General features: G+C 37.3%; 2 protein-coding genes across 2 annotated transcripts in view; one reads left to right on the top strand and one right to left on the bottom strand.

Moving 5' to 3' along the window:
• The first annotated feature begins 5,743 nt into the window (after positions 1 to 5,743).
• On the top strand, positions 5,744 to 7,365 carry or30bu1 (odorant receptor, family 30, subfamily BU, member 1). The gene is made up of 4 exons (XM_042008689.1): positions 5,744 to 5,966; positions 6,163 to 6,340; positions 6,427 to 6,730; positions 6,907 to 7,365. Exons 1-4 carry the CDS (start codon positions 5,744 to 5,746, stop codon positions 7,213 to 7,215), a joined length of 1,014 nt encoding a protein of 337 aa, XP_041864623.1. The 3' UTR covers positions 7,216 to 7,365.
• Positions 7,366 to 11,959: 4,594 nt separating this feature from the next.
• Positions 11,960 to 24,767, bottom strand: part of ubl3a (ubiquitin-like 3a) — a 32,198-nt gene continuing 19,390 nt past the window's right edge. The window contains exons 2-5 of the mRNA XM_042007911.1: positions 20,989 to 21,097; positions 17,419 to 17,505; positions 15,516 to 15,593; positions 11,960 to 13,766 (exon numbers count right to left, since the gene is read on the bottom strand). Coding sequence (XP_041863845.1) covers positions 13,714 to 13,766; positions 15,516 to 15,593; positions 17,419 to 17,505; positions 20,989 to 21,097 — 327 coding nt within the window. The 3' untranslated portion in view covers positions 11,960 to 13,713. The remainder of the gene's footprint in view (positions 13,767 to 15,515; positions 15,594 to 17,418; positions 17,506 to 20,988; positions 21,098 to 24,767) is intronic.

The raw sequence follows: 24,767 nt of genomic DNA, 5'->3' as shown, positions 1-24,767 counted from the left end.
ATTCTCTTACCAATGCCAATACAACAAAACAAAACTACTGTACAAACAACATTTTTACAATCTTTAGTGCAAACTTGCATGTGCAACTTTTAAAATTTTCAGGACAGTTTTACATCATACAAAACACTTTTACAAGTTCTGGAAATAAATTACAAAGACATGACCTGGAAGTGATATGGTGGGGTTGGGGGTGGGGACAAAACAGTGTAAACAAGAAACTACTTAGTAGCAGAACCAATCCAGCCAGCAGCTTAATCAGCAGAAATGTTACTAGTGTTTAAAATGATAAGCACTTCATAGGTCTATGATTAAGTGGACATTTAGAAAATGACTGCATTTAACTTCAGCCACATGCAAACCCAGTGTCATGGTAAATATGGTACTTATGTGGTTTAGCACATGTCCCCTGATTGCTCGGTCCCGATCCATGTCAACATCATTCAGGACATGGAAGGACCGTCTACAAAACTCACAAAAAGGAGATTTCCCCTTTAGAGAACTGCCACAAAACTGACAATATGTCTGCTCGATCCTAATCGTTCCTAGCAATTGATTGGTTTCCTGTTAGAAATGTCGTAATTTTGTTTCCGGAACTTGTAAAAGTGTTTTGCGTCAATGTAAATTTGCTTTGTCGCTGGTAGAATTGGTTTAGCAATGTATTCAGAACTTTGTAAAGCGTTTTGCTGTGGCAAATACAAGTTTACATCAAGGATTGTAAAAGTGTTTCATTGTTATGTCATTGTTTTTTTTTTTTTTTGTTTGTTTGTTTTTTATGTGAAGTTGTTTTGCCCTTGGTAAAAGTGTTCTTGCAATGTATTTTTGTTTTGTATATGTAAACATGGTTTCTGTGACGTAAAAGTGCATCACAACAATGTAAAAGTGTTTCACTCAATGTAATATTGTTTTGCACTTCCCAGCCAACGTAGTATATTCTCGATTCCAGCAAGTAACAAAGTAACTAACTAACCATATTTGTTTACACTGTACAACAATTTAGCTTTTTGCCTTTAAACTTTTTCATTTAAATGTTTCCCCTCATTCAGCTGCACTTTGCCTAAGGAAAGTTAATAAGAAATTATTTGCTTAACTAAAAAGTTACTTTGCAGTCATGTTCTTTTGGAGACCTGGCAAATATTTAAAAGCCTTTGTTTACCAGACTGAACATAGATTAAAAAAAAAAAAGAAGAAAAAAAGAAAGACTTTATATCTGTCTTTGAATGCAATTTTTATTTTAAGACTGCATGACAATTATAAAATCCCAGAGCGAACTGGCTCTATAGAAAACAGAAACAACCAACTTAAAGTTACAGTGTGTAAGAATCAGTGACATCTAGCGGTTAAAAATGGTCATAACAATGACTTCAAACATCCTCCATCACACAGTTAAAGGAAGGTGGCCATCAGTGGCCAAACCTAACTGTCCTGATACATTATTTTTGGTTTGTGGCAGTAATGTGCCACTACAATGCTGTTTGCATAAAACACCAGAAGAGGAAAAAATTCTTTCAGAAAATTTAAAACATGTTTTCACGTGTGAGTGGACCCAGTAGCCTCAGGTGAAGTGATGACTGCACTACAGGTTAATACTTCAGCTTTGTGTGCTGTATATATCTATTTTAAGTATGATCACAATTATTATATTTCATTTAGAAAATGTAAGAAAAAGGAACATTACTGTTGTAACAACTAATTTGTTTAGGTCAACTACCTGCCTTGCATGCTAATATTAAATAACGTTGAACTAGATTTAAATAAAGTTAAGTTAGCACCGGTAAGTTGCATGTTTTTTTCTCTGAATTGCAGACTCCTGAAAAAGAATTCAGAGTGAATGAGAGAGACTAGGGCAGAAAACATGGGCGGAGAGGCCAAGGCAATGAAGGAGGGCATCTCTGATTGTGACTCCTACTCCTTTGCTAAGAAGGTAAGATTGTGACTCCTCCTTGCTGTACATTTACCATTATATTTACTGTACAATACAATACACTGATTGTACAATGCAATCCAAAAAGCCTTTTCTGTGTTTTATTTCTTCAGAGCCTTATTCAAGTCGTCTGTAGGAGCACAGACAGGTGACCACACAGCTGCTGGAGGGGCAGCTACTTGTTGATGCCCTGATGATGCATCAACATAGGCATGATGCTCCATTCCTTGCCCAGGAGTACCGTGGTGTACTTATGGCTTTTCAAAAGAAAGTGTGGCAGTGGTCTGTTTAAATGAAAGAGCAGAGCCAGTCATATCAGTGGAAATGTAATAAAAGACAGAACCTATTACAGTTCAAGTCCAGAGTACAGTGATGTCTTGGTAGTTTGTAGTACTTTATACGAACTTTATAAGATACTTCATCATCAGGGTTCAAATTAAGGCAGAGCTAAGGGGAGCTCGGCTCCCCTGAAAGGCAGAGGAGCACAGTTGATATTTTAAGGGGGAGCCCTAAAAATAGTCCACTCTAAGGTTACATTTAATTTTTAATAAGGTTCCTGGTGTTTCTTGGAAAGAATAGCATTAATTGTGGGCTTTGTGTGTTTATTCATTCATTTAACTAATTAAATCTTCTTAATGATGCAGGTGATCCGTTCTTATTCCTTCAGCACTATGAACAGCAGCATTGTTTGTTTGTGGTGTGTCACGAGTCTCCACACAACAACCAGCTGTAGCAGAGCTTTTTTTTTTTTTAGCCAGTTGCTATATTTGTGACCGCACTACGCACACTGATATATATATATATATATATATATATATATAAAATTTGAGATTAATTCATTATGATCTGTAATTAATTAATCGAATTAATCTATTTTTTAATCTCACCTAAAAATTGCTGAGTAAAGCCCTCACCTTGAGATATTTTCATTAAATTCATTATTTTGGCAGATCGAACGATTGATATAACAAAAAAAGTGGCTTTATAAAGTCATTTATTGTTTTTATTAGACTTGAATAGATGTAGTCCTAGCAATTTACATTTTGCTGTACTTAACACTAGTCCCAAGTGCTGCCTGCAACCTTTAGTTTCAACCATATTACTGTTTTGTCAATCTCCAAATAACTAGAAAATTAAAATAAAACAAAACATCAGGTCCATATGAAGTGCTGTAGTTAACTCTGGAGAATGTGAGCATTGCAGGCGATGTGTTTATATTGAAGGTCTCTCACAGCAGCCAGCATGTTTGCTGCACTGTCTGTATCGATGGTGGATATCTTGTTTTCAATTCCACAGTCATTTGCCACCTTGACAAACTGTTCAGTGGATTTATCACCAAAGTGCCTGGTTTCTGTTTTCATGAAGGTAAGCGCAAATGAGTTCACTGTAGACCTGCAAGGTGGCTTGTATGATGGGTCATTGGACGCAGTTTGCAACACCTCTGTTAATCCCTCGTCTTCCACTATGTTTATCGGCCTGCAGTTCATCGCTATCCACTTGGCAATCACATTCATCAGCTTGTCGGTCGCAGACTTGCTCATACGCGGGGTGTTCTCCTCGAGTTTATTTTGGCGAAAAGCTTTGCTATGGCTCACTAACTTGCTAAGATCTTTGCTGCTAACGTTAGCTGTGGCTGCACTCGTGACAGGGTTCTTTGCATTGATGTTGTAGGCTAAACTTGAGCTGCGTCGGTGGTAAGCAAACTCCTTCTTACAAAGAAGGCATATCACTCTACCTTATTCAATGGTGCAGTCAGAACGTTTTTGAAAAGTAAATTTCCCATTCATAGGACCAACAACTCTTACATGCTCCTCCATTTTCACGTCTCCCACTAACGACTCCTGACCTTTGCTTCTGACCTTGCCCTCCCAACTACGATGAGAGCCTATCAACATTTTGCTTGACAAGACTAAACACAATAACAGCCAATCAATGTCCACTTTAGGGTGTGACTGACCTTTGTTTTTTATCCCCCTTATTATTAAAAAAAAAACAAAAAAAAACTCACATACTGTAACAGTAAAATTAGAGATCAAAAAATAGATTAACGCGAATAAAAAACATAATGCGCTAAATACGACTGTAATTATTTAATCGCAATTAACGCAATAATTTGACACCCCTACATATATATATCCCATCTCAAAAAGGGGGACTGGAGGGTGTGCTCCAACTACAGTGGGGTTCACACTTCTCAGCTTTCCTGGTAAGGTCTCTTCAGGGGTGCTGGAGAGAAGGGTCCGTCGGATAGTTGAACCTCAGATTGAGGAGAAGCGGTGTGGTTTTCGTCCCAGTCGTGGAACAGTGGACCAGCTCTACACTCTCTTAAGGGTCTTGAAGGGGGCATGGGCGTTCACTGAACCAGTCTACATGTGCTTTGTGGACTTTGAGAAGGTGTTCGACTGTATCCCCCGGGGACTCCTGTAGGGGATATTCCGGGAGTATGGAGTACCGGACCCCCTTGTATGAGCTGTCCGGTCCCTGTACGACCGGTGTCAGCACTTGGTGCGCATTGCCGGCAGTAAATGCGGCAAAGTAAAGAGTCTCTGCTCTTTGCGGATGATATGGTTCTGTTGGCTTCATCAGGCCGTGATCTTCAGCTCTCACTGGAGCGATTCACAGCCGGGTGTGAAGCGGCTGGGATGGGAATCAGCACCTCCAAATCCAAGACCATGGTCCTCAAAGGGAAAAGGGTGGAGTGCCCTCTCAGGGTCGGCAATGAGGTACACACACCAGTGAACATCAATGGCGAGGAGGTGGAGAGGGTGACGAGCTACAGATGTCTCCCAGGAGTCGTGCGTAGACAAAAGATGTTCTCAGGTGTTCATTTGCTATTTATTGGTTCTGGAAGGGGGGGACTCAAGTTTCAAAATAAGTTAAGGGGGAGTTTGTGGGGAATAATTTTCTATAGTTTTGGTTAATCATTGGTTGGGTTATTTAGTATGATTTTGAGTAGTTTGGGCTTTTGAAAATAAGATATGTATAGTCTCTGGAAGACTTTTAAGGTAGATATTTAAATTATTTCTTTGTATATAACTGTCTTTGGAAACCTATGTAAATAATATGATTCAATTAACTTTCCTATTTAAGCAGTCATTTGTAGTCATTCTGGTAGGTTGGTTGGTGTAAGGTAGTGGTTTCCAAACTTTTTCTCTAGCCCCCCTTTTCAAAGACAAAAATAATCTAATGTAAACATTTTTCAGGCTGAGATAGAACAAAAATCCCGGACAACTTTGAAATTCAATCCAGACACGTCTGAGTAAAAGAAGACGTTTGGTCACCTTAGTACAAACCACACACTGATGCACCAAAAGATAGTCTCAAAATCTTTTTGGTCATGGCCCACTTTTTTTTTTATTTCTTTACCACTCAACATATCTGGATTTTATTTCCTTCTAAGCTGTCACAAAAGTAGAAAAACAACTTCACCAGTATTTTAAATCATTTTGAGCATGGAAGCCTTTATCGCTTTAAAAATCTGCACAAATTTAAAAGAGTCAAAGGTTTAATGAATTTCATTCATATCTTTGGGGCCAGATTATTAAAACCAACAATAATAGTTTCTAAAATTAACTTGTTGCTGAAAGGTTTCTTACATCATCTGAACAAACAAATTACTTCTCTGTTTCTAAGATAAAGTTACATCAACAAATTCGGAACTCCCTCTCGTCACAGATTCTTCATACAAGTGAGAGCCTATAATTATCACACTGTCAAAACATTTGGGGAAGGTAAGGACTCGAACATCTCACAGTTCCTGTATGTGGCTTTAATATGCTGCTGCTTTGCTGGTGATTCCTTTTACTTCACTCTGCATTCAGTATGGCTCAAGTGGACAAAAACTACACACGAGTGTCAGAGTTGTTTATTGTTGGCTTTCCAAGTCTTCAGCCAGAGTATTTTCATATAGTGGCCTGGTTCTTTTTTGTACTCTATGTGACCACATTGGTCGGCAACCTGGTGCTGGTGGTTGTGTTTGCTTTGGAGAACAGTCTCCACAAACCCATGTACATCATCATGGTCAGCCTGGCTCTCTCAGACATAGGTAAAAAAAAAAAAAAAAAACAGAAAAAAGTATTTTTTATGTATTAATTATGCAAAGATGTCCTGTAATTTTATTCATTTATTGTTGTTGTTCAACTTTAAAAGTACTTTTTACTTTTAGAAGAAATATGAACAATATGTTATCAGCAGTGCAGTGTCTCATCTTTTTCCTTCATCTTTCTCTGTTGTGTCTCCAGGCTTTACCACTGTGGCTTTACCTAAAATTATTGCTCGTTATTGGTGGAATGATGGGAGCATTGGCCTTCACACATGCTTCTTTCAGAGACACATGATCCATTATTTTGGCAGCTTGAACTCCCTGATTTTATTGACCATGGCTGTGGATCGATATCTGGCCATCTGTTTTCCTCTCAGGTGGTCAAAAGAAAATGTTTTAAATTTTATGTCTAGCCACTTTCATGCACCGAAAACGCCTATTGTTTCTCCTGTTCTCTTCCCAGATACCCCATGTTGATGACAATCCAAACCATGACAGGCCTGACTATCTCCTGCTGGGCTGTGGCACACATCTTTCCTGGAATCAGCACCATCAGCTTTATTTTTGTGCCATTCTGTGGCCCCAACCAAATCATAAATATCTTTTGTGATACCACTTCTGTTAAATCACTGGCTTGTGCAGACATTAGCCGTCTAAGCAATGCCGCCTATGGTACAGCAATGTTTATCCTATATGTTCCTTTAGGGATAATCATCTTCACTTACTTTTGCATCATCATCTCTGTCTTGCAAATGGCCAGCATACAGGTAAGGTTTGCTTCTTTTCATGTTATATGTTATTATTGTAATTTCACATTTTTTTTCTATGTGTGCCAAATTAAACCTGAGAGCCTCATAACAGATTGTGAAATTCATGTCCACGTAATTTTGTGTTTTGATGATTTATTAAAAATGTTTTATCCTGAATCCACTACTCTCCTCAGGGCAAAAAGAAGACCTTTTCCACCTGTGCTACTCAGGGTGTCATCATTTCTATCTACTACCTACCACGCTTTTTTGTCTACTCTGCGCCATACTTTCCTAACCTAACGATGACCGCTGACAAGCAAATGGCCACAATCCTTTTCTACAGTTTCTTCCCCCCTCTCATCAATCCATTTGTCTACTGTCTGAGAAATAAAGAGATCAAGGAAATGTTCAGACGCTGGTACCAAAGACAAAAGGGCATTACACCCACAATGCCTGGCCACATTGTTGCTGTTACAGAAAACACACTGAAAAGTGTTCAGTGATCATATATTGGGGTTAGTAAGTATTTGCGTAACAATTTTTTTAAACATAATTTACAGAAAAGAAAAGTTAAATAGATTTATCTGAAATGCAGGACCATCTTTTGGGTGCTTATTCTACATGTACTATATCTTGCTTTTAAAATATGAAGGAATATGTCTAAACGAAATATGCTAATATGGCCAGGGAAAATAATCAAATTTGTTCAAACACAGTAAAAGTTCAGTTTAATGTTCACAGAAATCATTTTTCCCCAATTAATTCCAATTAGAGTAAAAAAAAAATAAAAAAAAGAAATATCAGAAGAATGGTGGTTTGATCACTTTCATTCTCAGCCTTAAAGTGTCCTTTTTCTGAGCCCCACAGTTTCCTCCATTACTTATTAAATTGTTTGGATAAATCATCCATTGAATGGGTTTTTTGTAACTTAGCGCTCATATTGGAAACAAGAAATACAACTGATGCTTATCTTTCTGCTGACCTTATTCTCAACCAGAAAATAGAAATTTACTTTATTTGCACTGTATTCAATTTCATCACCTTCATGCCTATAAAACTGATTTAAAATTGGCATTAACATGAATGAGTTGTATCAAAACAACAATAATGAAAAAAATACTATTGAGGGGAAATAATAAACCTTTGACTGTAGCCATTATATGTCATATTGTTAATTTTGTAATTTTATATAGTAGAATTATACTATGACATGCTTGTCTTAACGAACATTAAACATTAATGTCTGACAATATTGTTTGCTGTAAAGTTATATAAACACATGAACTGAACTAATGAGACCATTAGAAATGTGTCATGACTCTTTCCATGCCCTCTAGCACAGAGATAAAATCTAGAGAATTATATGGACCAAGTGTTATTATACTGTCAAAATTTTTAAACTTTAATAAATAAGAAACACATCATTAAACAGAGCCTTGTAGGTCATTACATAATTGACAAAAAAAAAAATCACTTGTCAGAGGTAAATTATTGCTTCTTCCTTAAGTGTTGGTGTTTAGTTTTTCAGATTATCCAATTTATTTCCAAATAAGAGACAAAGGATTCCATATTCAGGCTGCATGTGTTGCCTGTTGCCTGATTTAAATCTTGAATTTCAAGTTACAAAAATTTGTCAAACAATACTGTAAAAAAGCAAAATGCTGGAATAAAAGAAGTAAGCCATAAAGTAGAGGCTGCACTTTGTTCAAGCAGGCAGCAGCACATAAACTTCAGGCCGACTAAAGCAAGCCTGCATCTGGTGGTTGTGTGATCTCAGGGAATAGAATGAGTGAGAAATGTTGTAGTATAACAGTTCTGATTGTGTTAGAAATTAAAACTTTCCCAGCTTGTATAAATGAGTGTAGCAGTATTTTGCCAGAAGATGGCACCATCCTCAATCTTTATGGTTTGCAATGACGTCACTGACTGAGCAGCAGAAATCACGTCTTATGTGATATTTGAATCTAACCCTTAAATACATTTTGCCCATATTTTTTAAACATGTCACCGTCATAGCAGATATCTCCATGACAGTCAAACGGGTGTCATCAGTGAGTGGCTGACATTAGATTCACATCTAATTTTTGTTTTGTTTTGTTTTTTTCATGTTTATGGCCTCTTGCTGTGTATATGTTATATATATATATATATATTCAAAAGATAATGCAAAATTGTCACTCCTGCATACCTATACCACAACTACCATAGAATCCAGCAATGATACCAGAGACCAGTTTAATATAAACAGAAAGGTACTTTTGACTGGTGCTTCTGCATTCATAGCCCTCTCTGGCTCCACCAAACCTCTTTTCATGAAAAGAGAATAGTTGTATTCATGTCTGGCCCTTGTTACTGTGCAGTGGATGCAGGGTGGAGAGATGGGAGGGATGAAAACAGGGAGGAGGAAAGAAAAATCACACTGGACTTCAGTGACAGCAACAGAGGTACAGTCATCGAGTGCAAATGAAGCTTTTCAGAGCTCCTTTCTCAAAGTGCTGCCATGTCTAAGTCCCTTACTTCTTATATTTTAAACTTAAAACACCCCCCACAGTAATGTAACGCTCTTTGCTCAGTGTGCCATTAACCGAGTCCATGAGGCATAACCCATTTGCAAAAACAATCACAGGAAAGCAGGATGATCTGTACTCTATGTTCCACACAGTTCTTCCAGCTGCACTTTGGCCCAGTCAGTGTTGTGCAAACTGGACAAGTGACTGAACAGCATCACGTGTTTGTCATAGAACAATGATGCAATTTAATTTTAGTCTCTCGTGTATTAGGATTTATTCTGTTTGAAGGTTAAATGAGTGGAATGAGTCCTTTTTTTTTTAAGGAGCTCTGACAAGCTTCTGCTCATTGTCTTTCATAAGCTGGATGTCAGTAAAATTAGATCTAAATGACAAGTTTAGATCTAAGTGTCAGAAGTGCTACGACATATGAACAAGTCAAAATCTGCTGCCTTCTCACAACAAAAGTACTCCAACACAAGCACAGGGATATAAGTATAATAAAAAAAAATGTATTATTATCATTTTTTTTTACAGTTTCTCAGGAAATCCCTTTGCCCCCATTCCATCTCTGAAATACATTTTATGATTTTTGGCTTCTTTGTAAGTTTTCATTTCTGCCACGGCAGGAGAAGAAATGCCCGACAATTAAAACATGAATTACTAGTAAGATGGGCTGCACAGTACCTCTGGTAGCATTTTTATAGAAATTATGCTTTTAAAGTATGTTGGTAACAAACCCAATAATAAAATCAACTTCATAGCCTCTTTGGTTGAGGTTCAAAAATGACCCATTTTGGATCCTTTCATGGTAAGTAGGTTAAAAAAAGCCATGGTAAGAAGACATACTCTGATGGTCTATCCAGACAAAAATCATCTGGTCCTTATCAGATTTTAAAATTAAGTCATTTTCAGAAGAGTTGTAGGCAATAACTAAGCCATTATAACAGTTTGATTATTTATTCTTTTAGCTTTATGATCAGGTGACCTTGTGTTTGACTCCAAAATACTTTAGTATACAGAGGAATGTAAGACGTACACAACTTAATTACTGCAAGGTCCATTTCCAGGTCATGTGGTTGCCAAAACAAATCACCACCCTTCTGCCACTGTGTTGGTTTGAGTCATTTGTGCTGATATGCGGTTTGGTTTTTCTCCTAGCACACCTTCTAAACTAGTCAAACTTGTTTAGTCTATTTCTGACTGATCATGCTGACTAATTTTTTGATCATGAGATGAAGCTGTTTGTTTGCTGCACAGTCTGACCTGAAGTTGATGGAGCAACTTTTCCCAGGAAGATTGGAAACTGTCTTCAACACCTTTTTATTTATAAGCTAAAATTTCTCAGTGTGAAATGATGAACTCCAAACAGTTTTGAAATGGTCTTATAACTTTTCCCAGATTGATAGGCAGTAACTATTCTTCTCTAATTATTGCTCATGTATTTTGCCTTTGTCATTGTGTAACCACACCTCTGAACCTGCCTTGCCAGAAGGCCACAAAACCCTTTTTATAGAGGAGCTCACACATGCCGATGATTAATTAATCAAGTGCATTTGATTAGTAGCAGCTGGCCTCTATTTACCCTCTTAATTCATATGGAAGCAGTGAGGTTGTATTTAGTTTTTCCTCTGGATTTTGGCTGAGTAATTGTTAGATAAATAATGACAGTGTGCTATATCAAGTACCTTTGTCTATTCAAAGTTAAATTTTACTTAGTTGGTAAAAGCCAGATACATTTTTATTATGTTCTGTTATGTGGAATCTTAGAAATAAAAGTGGGTGGACTATCTTCTTCACATGACTATCACGTCTTGAAAATATGCTTGGAGATTTTCAGTTCCAGTTTATGAGTTTTAGCCCATTTTCCTGTAAAATCTCTATGAACTCAGATTCTTGAACCATCTTGTTTGAACTGCTTTTATTTTTATGGTTTACAGTCTGTGATGTTTAAGACACCTGACTTTGCAGTCCATTCAAAAATCTTCCACTTGGTCCTTGTGAGGGAGTCCGTTGAGGATTTTAATATGCTCACGACCATAATCTTTTTATAGACTGCGTGTTCACCTATTTCTTTTTTCCTTTTTTTTTTTTTTTAACAAATGGTGTGATGTTTGTTATTCAAACATTTTTCGTATTTAATTTTTTTTCCTGCCAGTGAAACACTCCTTATCCCACTGCAACAAAAGCCAAAAGTATCATTGTTATACCAACGTGCTTAATAGTTGAAGAGGCTTAATGGAGCTTACTGCATTGTTGTACAGTAACCTGATACAAGTAGTAAATAAAGTACTCCCCAAAACTATCCACATTAAATGCCAAAAGTCTGACCGAAATGTTGCATCTGTTTTACTCCAGTATTCTGCAGCAGTACATACAGTGCACAATATTTTATACCCAACACTTTATAATCTGAGTCTTAATATCATTTACTCAAGTAAAATATTAAATAATACAATTTTAAAAGATGATCTTTTACATAAAAGTACATGAGTATAATCAGATTTTTGGGGGTTGTTTTGTGGGTGCATAATAGCTTTAATCCTTAAATCCAAAAACTTTTGATAATTTTCAAAAACAATGTCATCAGAAATATCTGCCAAGCTTGTTGAGCTTTACTTTTAAGTCAGCTTAAAATGCCTTACGTCTGGTTTTAGCATTCTGTTTGGATTCTTGTTGATGGTTCAGTAGCAACAGTCTTTAACACAATTTATGGACAATAAGTCATGACAGAAAGAAGTGCACTTCAATAACCTTTATTTAGTTTACAGCTGTATTTCATTTTGGAGACTGGAGGGAGAAGAAGGAGCATTAGTGCTATTTACAATTGGTTTGAAAACGTTTATCTCTGTACAGATTTAAACCCTGATCAATATAAACAATATTTTTTAAGACCTAGTGCTGTTAAAAAGCAATTCTTTAAAGCAAAAAACCACAAAGGATTACATTAAATTATGAACAAATGGAAAGATAACTAAAAAGCACAAAAAAGAAGAATAAAATCCATCAGTCCATCAATGATTAGGGAGGATTTGCTGCTGTTAAGCACAAGACATTGTCAGCGAGTGACTGTGAACTGGCTAGAAGCTAACCGTATACACAATCAGACTAAACACCAATAGAATGTATATCACCAAGATCTAAAGTCATCATGTTCTATATAAGATTCATATTAAATATATTCTACATGTTATCTAAGTTTGGAGCATAACTTCCATTGGAAACATATAAAATAAAACAATAAAACTTTTTATACATTTGTATTAATCTGATGAAGGAGGACATGCTTCAGTTGTGCAAAATGGACTTAATGCAGAACATGAATGAAGGAGAGAAAGAAAAAGGTAAATTAAGACAAAAAAAGGGGGGGGGGGGAGCCTTTTCATTCAGAGTTGATTTATCTGCTTATGAAAAGACTGTTGAAGAAATCCTACACAAAACTGATAGGAAAAGGGTGATGATGAGGCTAGGATGGTGCATCATAGAAGGAGGAAAAGTGACATACCATTTGTAAATCACAACACTAGTCGGTCAGTAATATGCATGGACTGTCAAAACACAGTCACAGAAGTCATGGACAAACAAATATCCAAAACAAGACCATCAACCCTGCTTGTTTGTCTATTTGTTTGCTTGCTAGGCTTTGTTTGGCTAAAAGAAGATGGACTGAAAGAGCAGGATGTGTTCAGTCTGTACAGTGCTCTGCAAACAAAATAGTAATTTCTCTCTTGCGACCTTTGAGGGCACATGTAAAGGAGGGCAGTAAAAAGAACACAGATGTATGTGTGTGTGTGTGTGTGTGTGTGTGTGTTTACTGCTTGTGAGTGAGTGTGATCTGGTTTGAGTTCTCTGATCAGGCACATCAACGCTTCGTCTGCTGCACTGAGGGATTTCACACAAACACATATGGTTGGATGTGGAGACTGGGTGTCACAGTGTGTGTGTTGGTGAGCTGTTAGTGGTTCAAATTCTCAGCATTCTGAATGAGATAACAAGGCCACACACACAAACTTGGGCACTGCACTACAATGACAACCAGCCAGAAAAAGAAGCCAGTTAGAAAATGACATAACAGACTAGCTGAGGCTCGCTAGATAAGGTGTGTATGTGTGCTGCTCATGCGTGCTTGTGCACAAGTGAATAGCAGAAGGCCTAAAAAAAAAAAAAAAACAAACAAAAAAAAAAAACATGCAAATCCAGTTCCTTCCTCTACTTTTCAGTTATGACAACAAATCAAGTACAACAAAGGAATCAACTCTATTCTTAATCAATTCTGGCTCCCCAGCTCTGTGTCTTGGATCAGCCTGATCCCACTGGATTCCTATGTTTGTGAGAATGTGTGCATGAGGGGATAAAAAGGAAAGGTGTGCATTTGTCTTTGTGCATATCCGCATTGTGGGCAGGCTCCAGGACAGGGGACAAGCTCACTAGATCCAGGACATTGGTGGCATGAACAGATGAGAAGGGTGGAGGGCTGGCAGCGTAGGTGTGTATTTACAGAATGACACAGCAGTTACTCTCCCCAGTCTTCTCTCTATTCCTTTGACCTGAACAAACACACACAAACGAGTGTTATTATAAAGACAAATAATGATCCTACACAGTCAGAACCTCATCTAGCTTACCGTCATCAGAGATAATGTCATTTCATAACACTGAACTTGTAAACATGATTAAATTTGGTCACATGAAGCCTTTTTAACTTTTGCTGAATCACTGCGTTCGGTTATCCTGCAAAGTGCTGCAATCACGTACTTGCAAGAGCACAATGGTGGAAAATTAATTTGTAACATAAATGCTGTATCACTACTTTGTATGTCCAGTTTCTAGTCTCTTGAGAATTTCCAGTATTTCACCGTAAATAACTTACAGGAACAAAGGTTTCTACACACACCCTACACACACCCTACAAATGTATTCAGAAAGACAGGGTGTGTCTAAACCGTTGAATGATATTGAATATTTTATACACACACACACATATACATATATATATATATATATATACATATACATATATATATATACATATATATATATATATATATATATATATATATATATATATATATATATATATATATATATATATATATATATAAAGCTATGGTGCTGGAGGGTCCCTGTCCTGCAGTTTTTAGATGTCTCCCTGCTTCAACACACCTGACTCCAATTCACAGCTTGAAGACTCCTTGAGGTCTTGAACTTGAGGTCATTTTGACAAGTCAATAAATCCATTTCATGTGAATCAGGTGAGTTGGAGCAGGGAAGCATCTAAAACCTGCAAGCCGAGGACTGGACTGCTCCAGGATGAGCAATCAATTTAAAAGTGAGATTACAGGTATGTTTAATAAAGAGGAAGACATCAAGCTACGACATAAGGAGGAAGCTGGAAACAGTCTTCACAAGTGAGACCATCAAGGTTACTATCACTGATCCAGCAATAAATTAGGGATTACATCAGTAAATTATAAAAGAAAATGTCCTTCAGACTGACTTCAAGTACCACCAAATAATGTCTAAAGAGAAATCGTGTTAACTTTTTGGTAAGGGCAATCCCAATTTTCAATAAAAACATAAAGGATCTGAAGGAGTCATGAAACCTGCCTAACCTATCTCAGAGAGAAAAGTACAGGACTGGTCAACAGTAACCAGAAATGGTTCAGTGTTTCCCACAGAATCAGATTAAACTTGCTGCTTGAAGGGAAGGTCAATGAGAGGAACTACATTGTGAAGGAACCAATTAAGGTCTCATTAAAACATGGCCCTCCTTTGATAAAAAGAAGGAGGGGTGGTTGCCAAAAGGGGAAAGAAAAAGAATAGAAATCATTCAATCTCAGAGTAACCCAAAGAACACGTGTCTAGTGCATGATTGTGTATTGATACAGTGTGTGTGTGCATTAGGATTGGATGCACATATCTGCGTGTTAGAAAGTAGCTGAATCAAAGTACATTTGATTCAGCTAAAGTAGATTTCTCTTTTCCATACTTTCGCACTTATTTTTTATTCATTCTCTGGATGTATAAAACTCAAAAATTTGATTTGTAAAGTGAGATTAAAAGACATAAAAAAAAAGAAGACTGCCATGTATTATGATTTATACCAGCTGTATATTCTTCACAACGTGCTGTATCTTTGGGATACTCTTAAAAGAGCCAATTATTTGCACTAGTGGCTGTTCCTGACACAGAAGCCATGTGTAGAAATAAATAATGGCCGGGAGCAGAACATTTAAAGTTTTTCAGTGTGTGAAAAGTCCTCTGAAAGGAACGAGGGGAGTCGCGGAGCTGGTTACCTTGGGAATTTGGCTCAGGCAAAGTCTCTCTGGCAACTAAATGCATCACTGTGGTCTTCCCCAGGGGTAGCTTGAGAGCTAGCATTGGAGAAAGGAGAGGAACAGAGAGAAAGAGAGAAGATGTAAAGGTCATTTTCAGTGGGCTACATTAAATCTGTCTGCACAATGTCATTCACCATCAGTATCATTTGACTCTTCGGCAGCTTTTCAAAAGTGAGCAAAAATCATCATTGACTAGACAGGATTGAGCTTCACACTGAAGAAAAGTAAGATTTGACTGTAGGTAACAAAATACATGACTGAGACGTCATTATGTTGTAGAATAATAACCTTTTATAGTCTAAAAAGGACTTGAAATGAATACCACAATGTAAACACACATGTAACCCAAGTACTTAAACACTGTCAGTTACTGACTGATAGTAATTTGCTCATTTTTTGCTCTTGAACTGTTAAATTCAATTATTAAACAATGGATTCAAATAGGAAAACTTGAACTGGAGGAAAACACTGACATAATTCAGTTTCATAAGTATGAGTTAGGGGATAAATCTGAGGTTTCTAAATCAAATGTTAACAGTGCTACACTGATTATTATTATATTATTATATATAATATTTTTATTCTAGGTGAATAATCTTAATATTGGACAAATTCTTCATCTGAAATGTTAAAAAAATTTACAAACATATGTTTCTCAAAAATGCAATGTTGTGTTTTTTTACCTCTCAGGGGTGGAAACATGTGTGAGCAATATATTAAAGCAATATATTTTTAGTGTTCAGAGGTACTAGGGAATGATACTGCAGGAAACTGTTAACATGGGAATGAAAGCTGATTAAACACGTTCCCATTTGAACTTGAAAGCCCAAAGTTAGCAGATATTAGTGGCTTTTTTGTCCTGCATTGAGAATGTGGCGTTCCCGAATACTGTGGACTTCTTTCAGTTCCAGTGTCTGAGGAAAGAACACTCTGGCAGCAGGTTTAGGAGGTGACCTTCAGTCGATGCACAACCCAAAAAGATCCTGCCAGCTCATCCTTAATGACAGCAGCTCAGACAATACCCCTCCTCCTCTCTTCATGTGCCTTATTTGAAGCTGTGCCCTGAATCCTTTACTGATTCAGCACTGGTTCTTCCATCTGCTGCATCACGAGTAACTTATTTTATCTTCCCATAAAGTCTTTGAAACACATGTCATCAAGTATTTCCTGGCCAATTTTGATTTATCCGGTTGTGAATTTTAATTCAATGATAGCCAAGTTTCCGCCCTCTTAATCCATTAGATAGCTGGTACTTCATCAGTCCAGGAATGTGGTGGTGAAAAGGTTCATGCCACACAAGAATGTTATAACTTTGACAAAAACATTTCTTACTATAATGTCCACAAATGGCATTTATACAAAGCATTAGGTTTTTGATGACAAAAACCTAAATAAAAATTAATTTTATATCTTAACTTTACTCTTAAGTAGTGACTCATGTGTAAGCTGAAACACTTCTTGTTGGTCTGATGATGCTTTAACCGTATCCGTGTTTGTATTTCAGCACCACTGCGCCACAAAAGAAGGCAGCCTCTTCACTCTTCACTGGCAGCATTCATTTTCAACTCACCCCCCATCCCTCCTTCCCACCCGCTCCGTCTCTTGATCCCTTCTTAAGTCGACTCTAAAGCTAGTCTCCCCCCCTTTTTTCCTGACCAGCTTCTTTCCCCTCTTTTTCTGTATTTCCTCTCTCCATCAAAGCAGGCTTGTCCGGAGCACTGAGGTACCTCTGTTCTGCGGCTCAAGAAAAAGATGAGAACAGCTAAGAACTTTCCAGCAGCACACGGCTGTGATTTTTGTGCAAATGCCTATGAGCACATAGGCGTTTTCTTTGGGCGGTGCAGCTCCTGTGTTTTCTCACCTCCTAGTGTTACGTTGCCGTGTAGAAAACGTCCCTGGTAGATCAGCCTCAGGATGTTAGGACTGCTGACCTGCTCCTCCTCCCAGTCTGACAGAAAAAGAAAGAAACAGAATTCAAATAAGAGTTAAAAAAGGGGGAAAAATATGGATATAGACGATAATAGTTTGGCATTATCATTTTATTATCAAAGATTGCACAACCTTTTCAATTGAAGCTGAATTTACTTTCACAAATTAAAAAATCTAATTTACTATCAAATGTTTCCAGACTCTAAATTGGCATTTCTGTAGAAGACACAGCAGAGCAGATATGATCAGAGGCTTTGAATTTTAAAATGTTGTTTCAGTCCTGAACAGTGTCACCACAAGATTCAGTACTTTATACGATGTAACGGAACAAAGTTTGCTACTGCATGGAGAGAAATAGGCCCACAGACAATTACACTGAAGATAATTTCAGACATACTATACCATTATTTCCGTAATGTATAATATTTGGGCTTTGTGGGATGCACAGCAGGACTTGAGAAAGAGCTATGGCAAAAGAAGAACATTAGGTGTGGCTTGGGAAGAGCTAGAGACAAAAGTGAAGGCATTAAATGAAAGAGAAAATAGTGGAGGGAGTTGCATGGCAGCAGAGTCTGGCCACCAGATGTTTGTCTCTAGCTAAGTCGAGGGTGTTGCTGCTGACTGAGTGCCTGCGTTGGGTCTCAAACGGTTCCACTCTGTTGTCTGGGAGGAACATTGGATGCTTCCAAAACTGACAGGCCTGAACAGAAAACTCCTGTTGTCAGGAGAACCTAAGTTCATCTGTGTAATCTGTAGTTTTTCTTGCATTGTGGACTTCTCTGGAGCTGGACTACATTCACAGCACCGTGAGAAAATGCTGCACTTGGTTGAGTTTAGAAGGTGGTGAAGGGTTGGCAGTATCAAATGAATCCCGGTGTTGTAGCACTTTGGGAGTGGGTGTATTACAGAGATCCAACATTCCTGTATGCAAAGATAATCAGGCTGAAAAGATTTCACTCCAGTTACCCAACACTAAACATCTAAGCATTCCCACACTGCTATACAGTCCTAATGGGAAAGTGATCACAAGTGCTGATAAAATAATGTGTTTGACTGAAAATTTATACCAGCAGTGAAAACAGCAAATATTCCAGGAACTAAAATAAAGCTCACACTGAAATGTGGTCATATAAAGCATTTCTATTTTTCTGTGACTATAAAACTGAACAAACCTGTTTTTAACTAATGAACATGGAGTTTCGCTCACTTCACTTTCATCAAACAAAACATAGCATTCTTTTCTAGAGTTTTTTGTTTTTTTTGCAGCACTTTGCAGGTGTTTTTTCAGAAAACCACGGCAGTGTGCTCCAGCAGAAACACTGCGTTACGTTACTTTCAGCTCAGATGTAACTATCGAAACATCCATAGCATCAGAGCACATGTAACAAGATCATTAATACCTTCACTAAAACATTAAATTATATTGATATAGACTATAAGGCATTGAGCAGATTACTTTACCTTTGCTAATCCATGTTCAACAAAACCACTGCAAAAGCATGTAAAGTCATCTCTGAGCCAAGCTTTCTATGTCACGGTGTCATGTACCTAATGATGTTCATTTATCTTAAAAATACTAATATAACACAAAACAAAGAAACCAAGAATTAATTCATATATAGGTCACAATTATGAAAAAAGTTTTAAAGTGGACTAATGGTTAGGAATTTTAGGAATGCTGAATCATGGTGATTATAGACAAAATTGTGTGGCAATATTTGCACAACAGAGAGCAAGAGAGAAATAACAAAATGAAGTGGCATGCTGAAACAAAAGAGGAAAGAAAATTTTGAAAAAAAAGAACACAGCAAATGTCTGCAAGCTGAATCTAAATGATTTAATTACAGTTTTAACAAATATAAAGCTCAGTAAAATTTACCTATAGGGTAAGTTTTGTTTTGGCTTCAGCATCTCATTTACACTTCTACTAAGAAAGATTCTATCTGTTGTGTATCAATAACACCAGATTATGTCCATATATATATATATATATATTTATATATATATATATATATATATATATATATATATATATATATATATATATATATATATATATATATATATATATATAAAGTCTTCTTCAGTGATGCTGGATTCCTTCACTTCTTACTGAAGTGATCTGAGCCTGTGTTACTGTGGCGTTCATTGTAAAGTGAAGCATTTGTTTCTGGGCCTCTGCAGGATGATGTGCTTTAATTGCTGTGTGAAAACGCTGAGTGGTGAGTTGGTAGAATTAGCGTCAAGAGGAAGGCAGGCAGCAGACTGAATAGTAAAGCTTAATGTCTGAATGCTTTGTGATGGGAGAACCCATTCAGAACATCTTTCACTTAACTTTTTACTTCCCACCACCAGGGTACAGTTTTAAAAAATATTTTATTTGATGTATGGTAAATGAAAGCCAATTTGAGCTCCTCAATTTAATAATTTGGAGCCATTAATGTTTTACTTAACATTGCAGAAACAGATATAACTTATAAGAATGGGATGATGATTCTAACTCCTGAGGGGGATGATTTAGGATTTAAACCTGCAAATATTACTGTTGCTGTTTATATCCATTAAGTTGTATTTCTCTTCTCTCTCAGCAGGCTGGCTGAGTTGAGGTGCCGGTTGATCCCACTCTCCAATCCTCTCCATCCGAGAGTAATCAAAGCAGGTATCTTGATACTTTTTGATATTAAAATTAATAAAAGGCAATCAGCTCGTATTCAGTACTCTGTACCACGTAAGAACAAGAATTCAGAGTTCATTAAAAAAAAATTGTGAGAAATGAACATAGACAAGTTAATTTTGGGAACCTGAAGCTGAATCTAGTAAAGAAACACACTATAGTGTTGGGAAATAAATGCTTATGGATTTGTGACTACTTGAATGATCATTATAATAAAAAGATGTACAGAGCTTCCACCTCATTTATCAACTGTAATTCCCTACAAACACTGAAGCAACTATACTTGTTTGACACCCAACTTTACTGCTCAACTTGCTGAACAAGAAAGGATTCATCCTTTTTTTTGGCAACTATGGGGAAGTCTAACAGGCTGCAGCAGCTCTGAAGTCCCTCGCATTGTCGACTAGCTCATACCAGATGTGGTTGTCTCACATTTATCTCCCATAGGGTACAGCAGGTCATGAACTTTTTTGTTCAGCATTATGAAGTCACTGCTGCAGCTGAAGTAATGCTATGAGAAAGGTGAGCGAGAACATAAACAGAAAAATTGGGATCTGAAATGAAGCTGTGAAGCCAAGCTTCAGTTTCAAAATCATTTTAGGTTTATCAGATAGGTGTGGGTCATGTCAGTGATGTGATAGTGGTTTCCTGTATTACTAAGCCAATTTAGATGAAGAGGTCAAAGTCAGAGGGACCTATTTCTACTTCTTGATAAGAATTTAATTGTTCCCTTATTTCAGGTTAATATTATTTACCTCTGAAGGAGTTTAGGATTACCTTCATCCTTTTACTAAACAAACATCTATAGCAGTGGCAGTAGCTACTCACCCATTGGCCAGTTGTCATAAACATGTTTGGCAATGTCTGCTGCAGAGTCGTTCGGAGAAAAAAGGAACTCTTTCGTCTTCCCACTGACTAAAATAAGCCGCAGGTTTATCTGCAACACATAAAAAGCACAATCGGTGCATTAGTATTTGAGAAAGGGAAAATAAAGGAAGCATAACAAATCAGCATTACACATAAAACGCTGCCCTATATTTCTAATTCAACACTTGAAAGCACACACGTTCAAGAGAAGTAATTTAATAGGAAACAAGTGAAAGATGTGAGGACCCATGTGGCGCATCCTTCTACTGGATTAACTCTCATCTGTCTCTCCGACATCCTTCTCAGTTTCCCCCCAGGACTGTTACTGTACTTCAATGTCTTTGTTTCCGGATTTTGTCCCCTAGTGATAATTTATTAACTTCTCACATAAACCATTAACAAGACTAATGGATTTGGATTTGCATGTTTCTTGTCTCAACATATGATGTTCCATGAAACCAGCACTCTCATAGGCTCTCTGAGTCAAACACTTAGCTGCAAATTGGAAGAATGATGCCTTTTTGTGGTCTTCCTTGATTTTTGCAATTATTTTCAAATAATTAGGGCAACTAGGTTTTTGCATTACGATTGGAGAGGAATGTTAAAACCTTGTGTATGCAGGCATTCAGCTATTTTACAGAGAGAAACAGAACCCATTTATAAAATCACCACAACTGTATTTGGACCCCACTGTTCCTTAAAACACAAACATTTAGATGGTGAGTCCTGCTCCAAATGAATTATTCCAGTAGTTTTATAAAAATCATTAGTCATGTTCCCACAGGGCAGGTAAATTACAGAAGTTAGGTCAGATACTCTCTGCAGCAAGTAGGGACACTTCAGTATTTACACTAAAAAAAAGTATATTGACAGAAAAAAATATAACTGGTAGCTTTTGTCTGTTGTGGAAAGATTTGATCACTCTGGATGTGTTCCTATGTGCCATAAGTGCTTGTACCTCTCACTTTAGATACATTTAGAAAATGCACAAGTGCAAATATTCAGTTGAAATATTAATCTGCACAGCAATTAAACTGACTTGCATTAGGATGCAGATCAGAGTTTCTTCTATATCCGGCATGGTTGGTATATTAATGGCACAGTACGCCTTTAAGACCCAGAGCAGCAGTGTGTGGTGTGTGTTTGCCTCTGCTTACTGTATTTGTGTGACTGGCCTGTAGGCGCACGCATGGCACAAGCACGTGTGTCATTGTTGCCAGTGTGTTTCCATGTGCTTAGTGTCTGCTAGCCCCACCAAACCTACTCAGCCGAATGGTGCACACACACACACGTGCATATGCAGAAATCATATACAAACAGTCACTGAGCCTGCAGCAGTGATGTAACAGGGCTAACACTAACGGATTGAAAAGAGATCTCTGTAAACACGTCGCCAAATCAGCTTATAGGTTCAAACATGGACAAGCCATACAGAGACGTAAACACGCAAGTACACACACACACAAACACACACTCAAACATGCAGTGAAAAATCTGAAATTACTTTGGGTTTTTTTTTTTTGTTTGTTTTCTACTTCAACAGTGACAAACTGTCACAAATATATGAAGCATAAGCCTCAGCAAATCTGTCAAAGCAGAGCAATTTAACCAAGTCAGTTACCATGGTGACTCTGTGACCCTAAAAAGCTCACTGGCAGGGTTTTTTAACAACAAAGTGAGTTTCTCTCGGACTCCTTCCTCTTGCAAATCATGAAGCAGCTGTCTAACACTTTTAATTCCTCTCTTAAACATCTGATATCAAAGCACATAAGTCATCCATTTGCAAGCATTGTGTTTAAAGACAAACCAAAATCCTGTTTAGAAATGAACAGAGTAGATAATAAACTGCTGCCTTCTGGACCATTAATTACAAAAGGGCTTCAACAGGACTGCATATACGATCAGTTTTCCATCATTGTATGGAGGATTTATCTACAGTTCCCACACAGTGAAGTTAATGCACTCCAAACCGCATGAAGGAAGTCCTTCACAACCAGACTACAACTTTCACTGTCACATTCACTGCACTTTACCATAGAAATGACATTTTAAATAAACAAATAAGAATAAAGCTTAACAAAAAAATTAACCATTTATCATAACGCAATCAGTCCCACTGAAACCATTACTTTAAGAGTCCAAAACTAGACTAAATTAAGCTTAAAAGTAAGTTTTGAAGTTAAAAACTTAATTTGATCTTAATCTGTTTATGTTTTTCCTGCAATTTATAGAGTTCAGACCAATCTGATTCAACACTGATATCAGGCGGTTAATAAAACATGCCTATGTTGTAATGGAGGTTTAAGCTTACATCCAAAATTTTGTTGGGGAAAAAAAACTGTTCATTATTGGTTATCACTCAGTTTAATTCATTTTTACCCAGCTGTACATATGTTATATATTTGTCTCTAAACATATATTTGGTATTTCATAATCATAACACACTGTACAGGTGGAGGCGGCGTTTATCACTGTGAAACTTTTACAAGCTCATCAAGCTCCTGATTACGGATCCTTTCAAATGTAAAAAGAGGAAACTTGTGTCTGAAGCAAAGAATCCTATGAGTGGAAGTTGTGTTGAGCTCAAGGATAAAACTCAAGACACTCGCTGACACCTTCCTGAGGAGTGATGAACTTTAGCAGACTCCACAAAGGCTAAATGCTTTACAAAATCCAGCCTGCTGGTGTTTAACATTCTGGCTGTTGACAAAATCATGCAGTCAGCACCACAAGATTGGAGCGGAGACTGTTCCCCTTATCCATCTTTTGGCATAATGATGTAGAAAAGCTCTGATTATGTCTTTAACTAAGCATAAAAGCATGAACTTACAGAATACCAGTGTTTATCATATTTAGACTATAACATGTCCTGGGTGAAAAAAATAAAAAATAAAATAACACACAGAAGAAGTTGTTTTACATAAAACATGGTTTGCACCTTCCTCTTTTAATACCTGGTCGTAACCATGGTGTCACCATAGTGACAGGCAGCCGTGGGTGGCTTAACCTGATAACAGCAACAAGATAGCTGCACTCGCTCTCAGCCCACTTTTCCACCATGTCACTTCGTACTGGCTTCCTCTCCTTAAGAGAAATCGCTGTGCAGCAAACAGTAGACTAATGCAAAAGACCCAAAGACCCAAAAGGCACTGAGCGTCTCCAGTTAAAAAAAAGGCAAACCCAAGCTTTCTCCTCTTATCAGCATTTATTTCTAGCTCTGTTCAAGAGAAGGATAGCAAATGAAATCCTTATACGAAGGCTATTTAACTGGTACATATGTTTTTATGCTTGGTACGTGGGTTATTGGATAGGTTCATGATGGCATGAGTATCAAAAATGATAGAAATCAAAGAACCGGATCTTCAAATAAATGAAATCCAATAGGACTTTAAAACCAGTGCTTTGATCAAGTCATGTTTTTGAAAATGATGTTCAAACTTAAAGATTTCAAGAGCATCTCAAAGCAATGCAAAATAATCTGATTTGGAGGCTTACTGTGATGGCAGTTTTGCCCTCATCACTAGTCGTATATCTATGAGTGAATTTATTTCTTTTATTCCCTTTCCTCACTTCATCCTTTCAGCTCTGATTCCGCTTTTATCTAAATATCTTCTGTCATTTAATCTTTCTTTCCCTCCTCTCCCTAAGGGTCACTGTGCCTTCTTCCTGGGTCCTCCTCTGTAGAGGGGCAAGTAATGAGGTTTCGCAGCAGCTCGGAGAGGTAGATTCAATTAGAATCT

Source organism: Melanotaenia boesemani, chromosome 15, assembly GCF_017639745.1.
Source record: "Melanotaenia boesemani isolate fMelBoe1 chromosome 15, fMelBoe1.pri, whole genome shotgun sequence".
Taxonomy (NCBI): Eukaryota; Metazoa; Chordata; class Actinopteri; order Atheriniformes; family Melanotaeniidae; genus Melanotaenia; species Melanotaenia boesemani.
This window is presented reverse-complemented; position numbering and strand designations above follow the sequence as displayed.

Bases quoted from the DNA above. Each gene is read 5' to 3' on its own strand.
- or30bu1 (XM_042008689.1), top strand. From the start codon at position 5,744: ATGGCTCAAGTGGACAAAAACTACACACGAGTGTCAGAGTTGTTTATT. The intron at 5,967-6,162 runs GTAAAAAAAAAA...TTGTGTCTCCAG, and splicing joins CCTGGCTCTCTCAGACATAG to GCTTTACCACTGTGGCTTTA. The intron at 6,341-6,426 runs GTGGTCAAAAGA...TTCTCTTCCCAG, and splicing joins GCCATCTGTTTTCCTCTCAG to ATACCCCATGTTGATGACAA.